The sequence below is a fragment of the Acomys russatus genome, chromosome 4, assembly GCF_903995435.1.
Source record: "Acomys russatus chromosome 4, mAcoRus1.1, whole genome shotgun sequence".
In the NCBI taxonomy this organism is placed as follows: Eukaryota; Metazoa; Chordata; class Mammalia; order Rodentia; family Muridae; genus Acomys; species Acomys russatus.
In genome coordinates, this window is record NC_067140.1 from 66,812,981 (window position 1) to 66,829,411 (window position 16,431).

At 41.9% G+C, this 16,431-nt stretch overlaps 1 protein-coding gene across 2 annotated transcripts in view; it reads left to right on the plus strand.

Moving 5' to 3' along the window:
- The window catches only part of Atrn (attractin), a 112,648-nt gene that overhangs the window by 43,306 nt on the left and 52,911 nt on the right, over window positions 1-16,431 (plus strand). For both annotated transcript variants that reach the window (XM_051144644.1, XM_051144643.1), the window contains exons 7-12: window positions 2,747-2,837; window positions 4,020-4,263; window positions 6,599-6,782; window positions 7,974-8,128; window positions 11,275-11,359; window positions 15,620-15,840. In XM_051144644.1, coding sequence (XP_051000601.1) covers window positions 2,747-2,837; window positions 4,020-4,263; window positions 6,599-6,782; window positions 7,974-8,128; window positions 11,275-11,359; window positions 15,620-15,840 — 980 coding nt within the window. The remainder of the gene's footprint in view (window positions 1-2,746; window positions 2,838-4,019; window positions 4,264-6,598; window positions 6,783-7,973; window positions 8,129-11,274; window positions 11,360-15,619; window positions 15,841-16,431) is intronic.

The following is a 16,431-nucleotide window of genomic DNA, read 5'->3' on the forward strand; positions in this document are numbered from 1 at the left end:
ACAAATAAGAATTACAATTTGAGGACACTTCATTTTGCCAGCTCTAAATTAGCCTCGAATCCTTTCATTTCATGAGAAACATCAGTTCTCCATTGCTCTCTGTGGCACCAAGTATTGGTTGAGGATCAAGACCTGAGGCAAAGCCTCATAGTTGTCAACAGCACCTATTTTCTTCTTTGGTTTGCTATCCTTGGGTTCACTGTCACAGAAAGATTTCCCTTTGTACCATCCATTCCTTTACCAGCTTTTTGAAAATTAAGAAATACTAGATGTTGCCCTCAGTTCACACAGGTTGTTGTTAGCTCCTTGAGTCTATCTATGCCCGCTTGTCATTGGTTCTCACCCATGTATATGTTTCTGTCATGAAGCCACAAATAGAGCGTTGCTTGAGTCTAGCTATCTGTGTGGATCACAGAAATAACAGCCTATTATCTTTCCTTTCCACTGGTTAAAAGCAAGTCATTGATTCTGCTTATACACAAGGGAGGGTATTATACATGGGCGTGAACCCCAGGAAGCAGGGAGGAGGGGAGTGTTCTGGGTACTAGTCAAGTACCTGACTGTTGTGGTATGTCATCAGGTCTCATTGGCACTATCTTTAAGATCTGCCCTAAATCTCGGGGTGTGGTGGCATGTGCTTGCCATCAGTCCTAGGACTCAGGTTGCAGAGGCAGGAAGATTGATTCTGCAGCCAGGATAGGTACATACAGAGTTCCTGTCTCAAAAGCAGACACGCAGACAAATAAAAACCCAGCTACTGGTACTCTACCACTACTAGTGCTGCTTCCTTGAAAAGGTAAAATTAAACTTGGGAAAGTGACTGTCTCTTCTGTTGTTAACAGCATGTGTCACAGGTGAGTTTGCTCTTGCCTTGTCATCATTTTCCTTCCCTTTGTGTGTGTGTGTGTGTGTGTGTTCTCCTGTGGAAGTGGGAAGTCACTGTTGAGTGCCTTTCTTAATTGATCTCCACTTTATTTTTTGAGACTGGGCTTCTCACTAAATCTGGTGCTCACTGGTTCAGTCACCGATCTAGGGGATCTTCCTGTCTTTGCCTCTGCAGTGCTGGGGTTACAAGCACAATTTAAATTTGTGTGACACATACTTTGCTAACTGAGCCATGTCCTCACCTCCTCGTTTCCGTTTTCTTTTCCTCCTTTTAGATGTATCTATTTGTTTCTGTTTATGAGTGTCTTGCCACATGTATATGTATATATGCACCACATATAAGCAATGCCAGGAGAGGCGGGTGGGTCTCTGAAACTGGACTTCCAGACAGCTGTGAGTCTGTTATGTGGGTGCTGAGAACTGAACCCGGGTCCTCTGAAAGAGCAACAAGAGCTCTTACCTGTGATCCATCTCTCTGGCCTGCTTCTTTCTCTTTTGAATAAGAAACCTAGGAATCATTGATACTTTCCTAACTTCACACCTTGCATCATAACTTAATGTTACTTTTCATCAACTCTGTCAACAAATGCATGTCATATTTATTTATTTTTAGGTCTGGCCTGCCATTGGTTTCTAATCTCTGGAAATAGAGTTTTTTCAAATTTATGTTTCTGTTGCCTTTAATCCATTTGTAAAGGTGAAAGGGATTATATTTAAAAATTGCAAATTCCATCATTTATTATATTCTTAAAAACCACTGGTGGCCAGGCTTGGTTGTGCACACCTATACTCCCAGCACTCTGGAAAGCTCAGTACAAAGGGTAGTGAGTTAGAATCCAGCCTGTGGTCTATAGCAAAAAACAGAAACAAGTACAAAAACCAGACACACCCAGAAAAAGCCTCCCCCTCCCCCGCATCAATACTGGCCCATTAGATATGATGGTCCTATATGACCATTCAAGCACTGTTTGTCCTCTGTGCTGCGGTAACATGAAGTACTGTGTGGCTCCAAAGGCTTTTGCAGCAGTGTCCCTGGATCTAGACCTCCTGTTGCTGTCCCTAACCCGAGGGCTGGTTGTTGTTGTTGTTGGTTTTTTCTCTTTACACCTCAGTTTAATGTCTCACCAGGAGACCTTTCCTGACCACCTGGTTCAGACAAGTTCTCCCTGTTGTTTTTCATAGTTCTAAATCCCTTTCAAGCACTGTTGCTTATTTTAAATTCTGTGTGTGCCCATTATTGCACATGCCTACTGTTTGGGCTTAAATTGACTGTGAACTCTGGGTGTAGTTCACAGAAGGTGCTCAGGGAAGCACTTAGAGCCACGTGGGGAGCAAGTCAGTTCTTCATTTAGTTCACAGGTATTCTTCATGTGTGTATTAGTGCCACATTTCCTTGTGAGCCATGCTTTATGTTGTTGTGTTTTTATTAAAGATTGGAACCTCTTTTCTGTGTGTACCTTATCATCTGTTCAGTTATTTTCTTTTCATTATTCCCCTTTCAGTACCTATCTTCAGTTTGTCATTATTAAATGAATAAAAATTGTGAGCTATTAAGTTTAAGTCCCTTTATAATACAAACTTCAGATGGCTTAGGTTATTCTATAGAGGAGGTTTGCAGGAAGCTATAGAATCTTCCAGTAGATGTTTGTCTTATCCTAGGGTCGTGTAGGCAACCTCCCCCTTTGAGTTCTCACATGCTCAGTGGGCCCAGGTATCAGGTATGGTTGCCAGAATAGCATGCACTTCCTCGTATCCCTGGTTGATTTGTTGAAAATCTCTGAACTGTATTATATCATACATAGAAGAAAACAAAATGTTCTGCCTTGTCATTTGGGTAAAAAATGGTCTGTTTGCTTTGTAGGTATGACCTGGTTTCTAGGGAATGGCTTCCACTAAACCGTTCTGTGAACAGTGTGGTTGTAAGATACGGTCATTCTTTGGCGTTACATAAGGTAAGCTATCTGAACTCTTTACCAAGCAAGAAGTTCGTGCTCCTGTTGCGTCTGTCATTGAGTAGCTCTTCTACTTTGGTTTTAATTGGTGTAAACTGGACTGATGTGATTGGAGCATGTGTATAATTCACCACGTTGTAATTAGAAACACAAAATGGAACTACTTGTGTTTTTTTATTTATTGGGTTTTTTGTTTTGTTTGTTTGGTTTGCTTGTTTGGTTGGATGTTTTTTTGAGACAGGCTTTCTCTGTGTAGTCTTGGCTGTCCTGGAATCACTTTGTAGACCAGGCTGGCCTCGAACTCACAGCGATTCACCTGCCTCCGCCTCCCAAGTGCTGGGATTAAAGGCGTGCGCCACCATGCCCAGCCCAGTGGAACTATTTTAATCCATGGTAATGTACTGGGATACTATGATTACAGTGGCCACTGGTTAAGAATGAAGAGTAAAAAGTGTCAGTGAGCCCCGTGCCCGTGAGCAGGCGAGCCACACTGCAGTGTGACTGTCAGTGAGCCCCGTGCCCGTGAGCAGGCGAGCCACACTGCAGTGTGACTGTCAGTGAGCCCCGTGCCCATGAGCAGGCGAGCCACACTGCAGTGTGACTGTCAGTGAGCCCCGTGCCCGTGAGCAGGCGAGCCACACTGCAGTGTGACTGATACTCATTTTCATTGCCTTGCTTTTGTGCATATGTTGTAAGGATGCGGCAACTTTATTTTCCAAGTCATTTTATTCTGTAATACATGTCGTGTGAAGAAGGAGTTTTAGAGAGATAAAGAATGTGACTATTTTATTTTGATCTTTCTCTGTCCTATTCCTAGTAATTTAGTGAAAATTACATTTTACTCCTACCTCTTAAGCTAAGAATAATAATGAGGTTGTGAGCCAATCATTTTTTATTCTCAGATATAACTTTTTAAAAGATGTATTTATTTTATGTTTGTGGATGTTTTGCCTGCATGTGTGTGTGTCTGTGCATGCTGTTGCATGAGAGGCCAGAAGAGGAGGGCATCAGCACCCTGGGAACTGGAGTTGCAGGCGGCTGTTAGCTGGCACCTGTGTTCTAGGAACTAAACTCTGGTCCTCTCCAAGAGGAGCAAATGCTCTTAACTGCTAAGCCATCTCTCCTGCTCTAGATTTGATTTTTTGAATGGGTTTAAAACTCCTGTTTACATCTTTCTTGTAGGATAAAATCTACATGTATGGAGGAAAAATTGATTCAACAGGGAATGTGACCAATGAGTTGAGAGTATTTCATATTCATAATGAATCATGGGTATTGTTAACCCCCAAAGCAAAGGAGCAGTATGCAGTAGTTGGACACTCAGCACACATTGTTACACTGGCAACTGGCCGTGTGGTCATGTTGGTGATCTTTGGTCATTGTCCACTCTATGGATATATAAGCATTGTACAGGAATATGACTTGGGTATGTATGTTTTTCCAGTGGTTGTATCTTGAATATCAGAATAAAACCCCCTACTCTTATTTTTAGGACAGTTTAATAAAATTCAACCTAACCTTGATCCAGTATTTTGTCTGGTAATGTCAGTAGATAACTGATGAGATTCAGATTGTTGGTATCTGTGCAACAAATGCTTGTTACTGTCAGTTTGCGAGGAGCCAAAGATAGCACTAAATGCTTTATTTATCAACAATAAGCATAATGCAAAACAATAAGCACTCTAAAATAATTTTGGATAGTCCTTTAGATGTTAGTCCAATGCAGTGTTATTTTGTCTTAGTGTATAATCCTTTATGTATCTTATTGTTTTTATTGTATAACAAGAATGTCAGTTAGAATTGAAATTTTGATAAAGTAGTTCTGTAAAGTACATTTGAAGATCATTAAAGTACATCTAAAAGTCATAAGGAATCACTGAAGGCCATAGGGAATTAAATATCTGTTTAAGTGAATCTTTAATCTTTAAAATTTGTTTTTACAATCTGACTTTTTAAAAACTTGTTCTTTGAAAGTATTTTGATCATATCCACCACCCACTTTCTCCGTCCAGCTCCCCCTAGGCTCTTCCCTAACACAGCTTCTTCCCAATCTGATGTCTTCCTTTTGAGATGAGGGTTCAAATCCAGTTAGTGCTGCCCATCTGCATAGTATTCAGGTTATCCACTGGGACATCGCCAATCCACACCACCCCCTAAGAGAAATGCCTGTTTTCCCTCAAGCAGTGCAAGTGCTGGTAGTTCTCATTTGTAGTGGGGCCTTGGCAGCTCCTCCCTCATATATGCTGGAGTTGTTAGGTCTCTTGATGTTGTGTAGTTCTGTGCAGGTAGCCAAGGCCTCTGTGAGCTCATGAATGCAGCAGGCACACCAAGTGCAGACTCTTACCATGCTTTCTGAGATGTCCCCTGAGTCTTGAGGCAGGGGTTGATAAATGTCCTTCTGTGGTGAGCACTTACCATAACTCATTCTAAGCACTTTGACCTTTGAATTAACCACTTCTCATTACAATAAAAAGCTTTTCTGACCACAGCCCAGAGTAGCACAAATCTCTCTACATAAACACAAATATTTAGAAGGCAAACTGACAACATTACTTTAGTAAAACGACATCAATAGGGTCTCTTCTTGAAGCTGTGACTTCCCTAGCTATGAGTTTTGAGTGTGCACTGTACTAGGCATGAGTTCCCTCTTTTCTGTAGAGTAGCCCTCAGATCTAACTGGGAGAGTGTTGGTTACCCCCACTGACAGTCTTGTCACTACTGCACAGTTTTGCAGCATTCGGGGTACAGCATTAATTAGGACCGTTGATAACTTCTTTCCTCAGCAGGCTGCATAAACACCTTTTCTAGCATTGTGACAGCCAGCCACAGGGACGGAGTCCTTGGTCAGTTGAAAATTGATCTCTCCATATCCTTCAACCAAAATATGCAATGTCTTCAGCATTATGAGTTTACCATCTAGTTATAGTGGGCAGCCAAAAGCATGACAGGAGCCTGTATTCTTTCAGATTCCTCCTGACTGGTAACCTGTGGGGAAGTAACCTGTGACTGGCACTGAGATTTTCAGTTAGCATACAGTCTTGCAGGCTTTCATGAGGCTTCTCCATGCATCCTCAGTTTTCACTAACACAGCTCTTGTTCTTCCTTTCTCCCACACCCCTTTTGTCTGCACTTAACCTTTTGGCCCCAATACCACCCGCAGCCCCACACACAGCACACCACCACTTCTTTTATATAATTTGTATTTTACTATCCACTCTAACTATATTTTTCACTTGGATTGCAAGATCATAGGTTTCTATGTAGTTTCTTCAAGCACACTTTATTTGGGTCAGCCTTTCTCCCTTTCTCACATTTCCCTGTTCCCAGAATCTGAGACATTTTTTTCTAGATAGTGTGTTAGAACATCACACTATTTCGTAGATTAGTGACGGCCACATAGCTTTGTTGTAAGTTTTAGATGGCTGCCACCTTTTAATTTTTTTATTGTACTGAGGATTGAACCCAAGGTTCTTGTGCATGATAGACTGACACCACCATTAAGGTGTGTCCCCAGAACTTTTTATTTTGAAACAAGGTTTCACTAAGTTGTTCAGGCAAACCTTGAACCTGTCATCCTCCTGCCTCATTTCCCTAGTACCTGGGACTATAGGCTGTACTGCCAGGCTTGGCTAGATGGCCTTTATGTATATACAAAATGGACATGTAAACTGAACGTCCTTCATTTGCTCTAAGCTGTTTAGACTTTAATGTTTAATAAGAGGAACCTGCAACATTTACTTTAACTGTCTTTTCTTTTTCAGAAAAGAACACATGGAGTATATTACAAACTCAGGGTGCTCTTGTGCAAGGGGGCTATGGCCACAGCAGTGTTTATGATCAGAGGACGAAGGCCCTATATGTTCATGGTGGCTACAAGGCTTTCAGTGCCAATAAATACCGGCTTGCAGATGACCTCTATAGATACGATGTGGACACCCAGATGTGGTGGGTGCTTTTCCTAGAGCTTTCCCTTGATGGTATAGATTCTGGAGAGGCGATTGATTGAAAGTACTGTGCTGCGGTTTGTTTTCTGTTCAACACTGTGTATAAAAGTTAGCAGATAAATACAGTAGTAGAGTTAAGGCAATATATGTTTTGTTCTGTCTGTTGGTTTTTCTGTTGTTAAGATAGTTAGAAAGTGCTTAGTGTTTTGGACTGATAATAGTTCTCATCCACTGAGCTCTAGTGTAGATTTCATCTCCTCAGAATTCTCCAGAATAAAGTTGTGCTGATTTTATACATACTTAAAAAGTATATCCTTTCTTTTTCCTTTTTGGTGTTGAGAATCAACCCCAGGACCTTGCACATGAATAGGCTATATACCATTGGTCAATATAGTGCTTAAGTTCTGTCTTGATGAGCAAAATATCATTGTTGGGGTCATTTGCTGATTTTATTCTTTTAAATCATTAAACATGATGCTCTCATGCGTAAGTGATAGAGTTTTCCTCTGAACTGTAGCTCAGCCTGTAAAAGAGCATGCTACTTTTAGCAAATGGAAATTAATTTGGGTTATGATGTAATTACAAAGCCCTGGTCTTTCTCTGTCCCTCCCTCCCTCCCCCTTCCCTTCCTCTCTGTTTCCTCCCTCTCTTTCTTACTCTTCTTCCTTCCCTATCTCCCTCCCTGCCTCCTGTCCTCCCTCCCTCCCTCCTTTCCTCCCTCCCTCCCTCCTGCTCCTCCTTCCTTCTCTTCCTTACTGTTCCTCCCTCCCTCCCTCCTTCCCTCCATTTACTCCCTCCCTCCCTCCTTCCCTCCCTCTACTCCCTCCCTCTCTCTGTTTCTGTCTTAAGTGGTTCTATACCACTGAGCCTATGCAGTTGGAAGTTCTGGTCTTTAGCTTTTACCTTACTAATAAAACATTGAACATAAATTTGATCTATATTTTACATAAATTGTATATGGAATTCTTAACTGGAAGTATAGAGCCGTAGGGTATGAACATTTTAGGGCTTTTAATATATTTTTTAAATTCTTAGAGATTTTTATGACTTTTTTAAGGAAGTGGCTTAGATGTAGGGAAATCAAGTATTGCACATTTGACACTGAAGCTATAAAATGATTACACGTAAATTGGCAGGTAGGCGTTCTTCTAAAACTAACCTTGTATTTATTATTTTTAAATAAACGCAAAAGGACCATTCTTAAGGACAGCCGATTTTTCCGTTACTTGCATACAGCTGTGATAGTGAGTGGAACCATGCTGGTGTTCGGAGGGAACACACACAATGACACATCCATGAGTCATGGTGCCAAGTGCTTCTCCTCGGACTTCATGGCTTATGACATTGGTAAGTTTCCCAAAGATGTTTTAGCTTCAGGAATATTTTCTTTATCTATGAGTAACATTGAGGATTGAAAATATTACTATGTTAAAATAATTGCAACATTCGAAAGAACTCCAAGTGGTAGAATTTGCATTTATTTGAGTAGGGTTTATTTATTTTATTTTTGAGCAGGGTTGGTTTGTTTGTTTGTTTCGGATCAGGGCTTATGTATTTATTTATTTATGAGTAGAGTTTGTTTATTTCCGACCAAGGTTTATTTATTTATTGAAAAGCATTACTTTACATTAAACTACATTAAGTTCTTTTTTAAATCACTCTTATTAATTGCTTGAATTATTTCTTATTTTTAGGCTGAGTTAACTGGTGTCTCCTTTCTTACAAATGCCTTATGTAGTAGTGGTGTGTAGTTATTATCAGGAGCATTATGTATAGTTTGATGAAGTATGAGGTTTTTGATGTCAATCTATGTGTGGCCAGAAGAGGGCAGTGTTTGTTTATTTTTGCAAAACAAACACCGAATGTTCTTTTGTATAAATACCATCAGATGTTCTTTTTGTTTGTTTTTGTTTTTGTTTTGGGTGATAAACTCACCCTGTAGCTCTGGCTGGCCTGGAACTTGTATTTTAGATCTAGCCAACCTTGAACTCAAAGCGAGCCTCCTACCTCTGCCTCAGTGCTGGGATCACAGATGTGGACCACCACACTTAGCTAGATACTTATTTTAAAAATTATTCTTACTGTGGCAGAATGCACATAATACCACTCACCATCTTAATGTGTGAAGTAGTTTAACTGAACTATATTCCTAGCGTTATTCATGTCCTGTCACCATCTGCCTGCTATCTGTCACCATCTGCCTGCTGTCCTCTTGTGGAACTGAAACCCTTGCCCTTAAACAAGAGCTCCTCTCTGCATCCTCACCCCAGCCACTTGGAGTCTTTTTCTTTGGTTGTCTCTACGATTTTGACTAGTCTAAGCTGGGTGTTTATTTTTTAAAAGATTTTGCTTACTTTTATTTTACTTGTGTGAGCGTTTTGCCTGCATCTATGTTTAGTACACCGTGTGTGTTCAGTGCCCATGGAGGCCAGAAGTCGGCATTAGATCCTGTGGAGCTGGAATTACAGACTTTTTGAGCCACGATGTGGGTGCTGGGAACTGCACCAAATCCTTTGGAGGAGCAGTGAGTGTTTCTTACTGCTGAGCCATCTTGGCAGCTCCAGGGGTTTGCTTTTAATATATGTTTGTATTAGACAAACTTGATGCAGAGGGGTGCCGAGGAGGGCCAGTCTTTTGAACAAAAGTCTGCCAATGAAAGTGATAACGGTTATCTGTGTGTCGTGGACTTGTTTTTTTGTTTGTGGGTGTCTCTTGTTTTGTTTTGTTTTTTAACTCTGGGCCTCACACTATGGTCCAGGCTGGCTTCAGACTTATGGTAACCTTCCTACTTCTGTCTTGATGAGCTAGTGTGCCCAGTTTAGGAAACTCTCTTGGGCGGCATTGTAATAAGTGACTTGGAAGGGGCGTGTTGACATTTAGGAGGCCGCTGCTGCAGCGGTCCTAATGAAGTTTGAATCAAGGCCAATCTGAGCTATCTGGTAAGACTATGTCTTTAATAAAAAGTGAGGATTATTATAACCACAGGGACTAGGATCTGGGAAGAAGTGTGGGGCATGTCCAATTGGAGATGCCTTTAGGACAGAGCTGAGAGGAGATTGTCAGAGAGATGAACTATTGTGGGGGTTTAAAAGATGAGCCAGAGTTAGAGACAGTTGGGGAGCAAAGTCTGACAAGAAGAGCCTGTAAAGAGTATGTCAGAGAAGCAGGAGATAAGGAAGATTGCTGGCCTGTGAGATACAGCTGACGGCCAGAGGAGTAGCAAAAAGTAAGGCTGGAGAGCCCTTCAGATGATCGACAGACAGCCCTTAGGCTGCAGGAAGCTGAGGAAGGGCAGTGGTGAGACGTGTGCTCAGTGTGTTAGAAGTCTGCTTCAGTCTGCAGACCTGTGATGTTATTGCTTACCTGCCATGGGGGTGTGGCCCTGCCCAGGCCTATATATAAAAGGACAGTTCTACCTCCTTCCTCCCTCTTCCTCTTCCTCTCTGTCTTCTTTTCACTCCTGTCTCTGTCTCTGTCTCTCTCTCTCTGGGGTACCTCTCCCTCCTTTTCTTCTCTCCCCATGCTCACTTAATAAACCTAATATAATATCTGTTGCCTCACACCTTATTTTCTCATTTTTAAATTTATAACTGTGTGTAACTGCTTAGTAAGCTTATCTGTAAGGCCTCATGCTTGCTGTGTGGTTTCCGTTGAGGCTCTCCTTGAACTCCTGATCCTCTTGTCTCCACCTCCTCAGGTGCTAGGATTAGAGGTGCATGCTCCAATTCTTAGCATTAAACATTTTGTTTTGTTTTTGTTTTTGTTTTTGTTTTTTGAGACACGGTTTCTCTGTGTAGCCTTGCCATCCTGGGCTTGTTTTGTAGAGCAGGCTGGCCTTGAACTCACAGAGATCCTCTTGCCTTTGCCTCCCCTAGTGCTAGGATTATAGGTGTGCACCACCATGCCTGGCACGTTAAACATTTTTTTAAGTTATAAAATATTGTGGTGGGCTGGGGATGCATCTCAGCGGTAGAGTGCTTGCCTGCTATGCACAAGGCCCTGGGTCTGATCCCGAGCAGCACAAGGAAAAAGAAAAAGACTAAAGCAGACATTCTGGTGCGCAAAACTGGTAGACAGCAGAGTAGTGACAATCAGTAGGAGATTGTGACTGTCGAATGCATTCATTGATTAGCATTTCTTTGCAGGGCTTTTACTTCATGCCCTGAGATATTGCTGCCTCGTTGCTGCTGACTTTTATACATAATGGTATAGCTTAAACGGTAAAAAGCATGCTTGCTGCATTCTTCTTTGTTTCTTTTTTTGAATTTTGTTTTTTTGAGACAGAGTTTCTCTGTGTAGTCCTAGCTGTCTAGAGTTCACTATGTAGACCAGGCTGGCCTTGAATGCACAGAGATCCTCCTGCCTTTGCCTCCTGAGTGATGGGATCAAAGGTTACTCCACCGCACCTGGCCTGCATTCTTCTTTATAAGGCCGTCAGTTCCCGTTGACTGAAAATGACAATCTACTCTGACATGTGTTCTTTTTCCCCTTAGCTTGTGACCAATGGTCAGTGCTTCCCAGACCAGATCTCCACCATGATGTCAATAGATTTGGCCATTCAGCAGTCTTGCACAACAGGTAACTGGAAAGCTAAGGTAGTATTACTGTCTTATATCTTATTTTTTATATCACATTTCTAATAGTTATATCTAAATGGTAAGAGGTTTGGGGAGGAAAAAAGGAGAGAGAGCAGTGTAAGTGCAGGATAAGCTCAGGGGAACAGGGCCAGAGGGGTTATGGAGTCAGAGAGCAAGTCTCAAATCTGCACTGCATCCAAGCGTGCTCAAGAATATCTTCCTGACCAGCAGAGCTCTTAGTTTGGGAAAGGACATTCACGGGATGGGGATGGGGCCCAGCAGTAGTGCTTACCTAGCGTGCGTAGGATTCTGACCTCTGCACTGTGCCTTCCTCAGACACAGCGTTTGCCATAAAGGACATGCAGAACGGCCACTGCACTCGGTCACTTTAAAGCATGCTTTAAAGATTGAGAAGCTAAACAGCCTGCTGACGTTAACCTTTCTCATTTTGCTCTTGTTATTACTGCTTTCTGCTTCCCTCTTTAAAATTCAAAGTCGCATAAACCCTAAAACTACTTAAACACTAGAGTGTTTACATTACAGATTTCCTAGGTTTCAAATTTTCTGTTGGAATTTTCTCATACAAGTATAACTTGTATTAGAAACGTATAAAAGCAACTTTCTGAGGATGTGAAGAATTGACCATTTAGAAGCTAGATATTGGGGGAAAGGTGGTATCTTTAATCACATGATTACTTAATGTTTTACAAGCATATCGGGTTTGTGGCAAGGCCATTTTATGCAGTTAGAGACCAGGATGATGATGATGATGATGACGTGAATGTTATCGTAATTTTCGATCTGATTCTTTCAGAAAAGGCCCTAGGTGCCTCTTGAGGTTTTCATCCAGCCTTGCTGGTGGCTGTCTGTGCCAGCTCTCTTCCCCTGTGTGTCTTTGGTGTTCTCCTGTCACAGGCTTAGGCACATTGTGGGCATTTGCTAAGTGGAAGTAAACTAATATGTGAATAACAGTTGAATAAATCAAATCTCCTTTTAAAACATTGAGTTTTACTTAAACTCAGAGAAGCTGACAGTTTATCATAAACTGTAGTTTAGCCAATGAATCAAAACCAGGAATGGCTGCCTGAATTACAGTGTCATTGTTTTGTGTAATTCCTGTGTTGTGTTTGAGTGTCTGTGAACTTCAGGTGGGGTTGGAAGTGTTAGGGGATGGTTAAAGGTCATGGTTTTAGTGTTATTTTATGAAAAACTTGCTGCAGGAGAAACTTCGATGTTGTTTCATTGTGTTGTCACCTGTGTCTCATTCAATTGTTCTAATTGTGGTTTTGAGAGAGGCTGAAAGAGGGAAAGCTGTGAGGCTGTGAGGCTGTAAGGCTGTGAGGTAGCTAGGTGGAGAGGGCAGCGTTTACCTTGTTGCATTCTGTAAGCCTCTTGGAAGGCTCTCCTGCCCTCCCAGAGCCAGCACATGACTTGAGATACTCAGAATTGCTGAGGATGCCAACTGTGCTCAGTTTGAGCAACAGTGTTATTAACTAAATCCAACTTGATTCATTTCATACTCAGGAAAGCAGTAGTGGGTTAAAAATGAATCCTAGTATTTTCTTTTTGGTTGTTGAGCTGTCTGGTTTTCAGATCATGTGATAAATACAGAGCCGCATAATCACTGTGCCTTATTTAGTCCTTTGTTGACTTGGGGAGAACAAATGAAGTCCAGTGCAGGTGAGCGAGCAAATTCCTCATTATGGGTCAGTGTTAAACTTGCTTGGAGATGTGAGGTCTTAGAGATCAGAGAGATCAGAGAGATCCTTGCTTATCACAGGCCAGAGGTAACAGATGAGGTTTCTTTTGAGAGGCCTTATGTCTTTATGAACTTGGATTTTTAAATAATTGATATGTTTCATTCTGCTGTAGTTTTTAGCTCTAGCACTTGGGTCTGACACAGCCTTGATCTGTCCTAGTCGTTTGCATTATCACTGGATTGATCTTTTAGGAATGCATGTTGGAGCCAGCCAGTGGCGGTGCATGCTTTTAATCCCAGAACTGGGAAGCAGAGGCAGGTGGATCTCTGAGTTTGAGGACAGCCTTGTCTCCAGAGTGAGTTCTAGGACAGCCAGGGCTACACCGAGAAGCCCTGTCTCAAAAAAACAAAAAAACAAACAAACAAAAAAAGAATACAGGTTGGCCTGGCAGGATAGCTCATACCTATTATTCTAGGACTCTGAGATAAGAGAAATTCTCTGAGGTTGAAAGTCATGAGTTCTAGGCTAGCGTTGGCTACAGAGTACTATGTCAGACCCTATCTCCAAAAGTAAAGACAAGTTGTAAAGGGAAATGGATTGTACGTGTATCAGACCCTTGTTTTTCCCAAAAGGTAAATGACCGAATACTCTCTGCATTGCCCACTCTTCCACCATTCATGCACCTAACAGTGTATACTGAAGACCACTCTGTGGCACTCTATCTAGTGATAGACTTCTAGAAAAGTGATTTAAGGTTCAAAAGGTAAATATGCAGTTTTGTTTGAAGTTGCCAAAATCCCTTATATGTACTTGTACAATCTTACATGCCCAGCAGCAGTCTGTGAGCTTGCCTCTTGCACTGAAGTCTCACCAACGTAAATATTATGTAACATTTGTTACTTTTTTCTTTGCCAGTTTGATCGGTAACCAATAACACAACAAAGTGGTTGTAACTTGCATTTCTCTATTACTAAAGTCAAATTTTTCATGTGGTTAATGACATCTACATTGATTTTCCCTGTACTCCAATTGAAATTCACTACCCAGTGCACACTAAAGAGTTCCTTTAGTCTATTATGGACCTTGACTCAGGCAAACCTAGGGCTCATGGCTTCAATACAGAGAGGAATTCCAGGACCAGCCAATATGTAGCAAACTTGGGCTGATATAAGGGTAAAGAGAAGAGCGCTCAGGTCAGAAGTAAAGAAAGACTATGGTTTCCCAAGGAAGAGCCACGCTTTAAGTGTCCTCACGGCGACTATATATAAGTTTTTGGAATTTTATTGTGCAACATGTTTCTTTGGGGCCTTTCTGTCTGTTCTCTTTGATGTTTGAGATTATATGGTGTCATTGGAAATGCATTAGACAAAAACATAAAATCAGGAGCTACTAAAGGTTTAGGACATGGTAAGGTTTAGGACTCTGTAAATGGGGTTTCTGGTGAGATTCCTAGAAAATGCTTTGTTTAGAGCTAGGAATGGGGAAAGACCTTAAGCAGTTCTTCACTGTCTTAGAAGGTTTGCTTTCTCAGTTGGCTGAGTCTTCCAGGACCACTTTTCCTGTCTGTAATTTTCTCTCACACTCTATGCAGTCTTCTTTGTATTAAGTTTTTCTCTGCTTTCTTTTTTATTTGTGTGTGTGTGCATGCACATGGACATGTAGATCCCCACATAGGACAGAAGAGGGGGGTAGGTCTCCTGAAGCTGGAGTTACAGGTGCTTGAGAGTTGCCTGTTTGGGTGCTGGGAACCAAACTCTGTCCTTTGGAAGAGCCACAAGCTCTTTTAACTGCTGAGTCCCATCTTTAGCCCAGCTCCAAGAATCGTCTTTGCCCAACTAACAGAAGATGTCATTCCAGCTCCAGGGACTACAACACCTCCTGGCCTCAGTGGGCACCCACATACATGTGCACATACCCACATGCAGACACACACGTAATTAAAAATAAGATAAGTCTTTTAAAAGTATCACTTTCCCTGTGTCCTAATTGTCTGTGTGCTTGCTACATGTAGATTATTGAACTATCCTGAATGATCACAAATCAGGATGGAAGGTTGGATTTGAGTGAGTAGATGGCAGTAATGGTTTTTGAAACTAATGTCTCAGAGCACTTACAGCCATTCATTTATGTATGTATCACTTATTTGTTATATGGATGGGGGCACTGTAGCACATGTGTGGAAGTCAGAGGACAATTTGTGACGTCACTTCTCTCCTTCCACCTTCATGTGGTTCTAGGGGTTGTCCAGTTGTGTGGCAAGTGCCTTACCTGCCAACTCATCGCACTGGCCCTCGCAGAGGACTTTCAGTACTTAAAATTTTTCTAAAGATTGACAGTCAAAAGCTTATTGTGAGCCAGGCATATAAAATCCTACCACCTGGGAGATGGGAGCAGAGCATTGCCACAAGGTGGAGGCCAGTCTAGTCTACATAAGCTTAGACCAGCAAGGGCTACATAGTGAAAGCTGTCTCAAAAGTTTCAAAACCAACAGTGTAGGCCAGCCCTACATCATGCATCTGTTGTGTAAATTTTCAGTAAATTCCTTCTCTCTCTCCTCTCAGTACCATGTATGTGTTCGGCGGCTTCAACAGCCTCCTTCTCAGTGACGTCTTAGTCTTTACCTCGGAACAGTGTGACGCGCACCGCACTGAGGCTGCTTGTGCCGCAGCAGGACCTGGTATCCGGTGTCTGTGGGACACAGAGTCATCTCGATGTACCTCCTGGGAGTTGGCAACTGAAAAACAAGCAGAAAAGTTAAAATCAGAATGTTTTTCCAAAAGAAGTATGTCCTTTTCTCTGCTGAGAACGTAAAGATCTAATTTTCTGTGCCTGTGAAGGAGCTTAGCATCTGTGCACGGTTATGTTCACCTTATCCCTAGCCACCTCTTAGTAGTTTGTACACGGATGAGAATCATACGGTTCCTTGAGCTGTTAACAGGTAACAAACTCCCCAGCGTTATACAGGCTTTGTGTACCAACTCCAGGTCAGGCTGCAGGTGATCTGGGCCATTGTGCTTAGGAGAATTTTGTTTTTATTTTGGTTTTATGAGACAGGGTTTAGCTGCATAGCTCAAACTAGCCTCAAACTTTTTGTGATCTTTTCCCCTCAGTCTCCTGAATGCTCTGATTACAGAAGTGCACCTGTTATTTTTTTGTTGTTGTTGTTTCATTTTTTGTTTTTCGTGACGGGGTTTCTCTGTGTTAGCCTTCGCTGTCCTGGACCTCTTTTTGTAGGCTGGGCTGGCCTAGAACTCAGAGATCTGCCTGCCTCTTCCTCCCAAGTGCTGAGATTAAAGGCGTGCGCCACCATGTCCAGCTACTTGTGACATTTTTTGATGATGGGAAATGTTGTATATTTTCTTTGTTCAGTGTA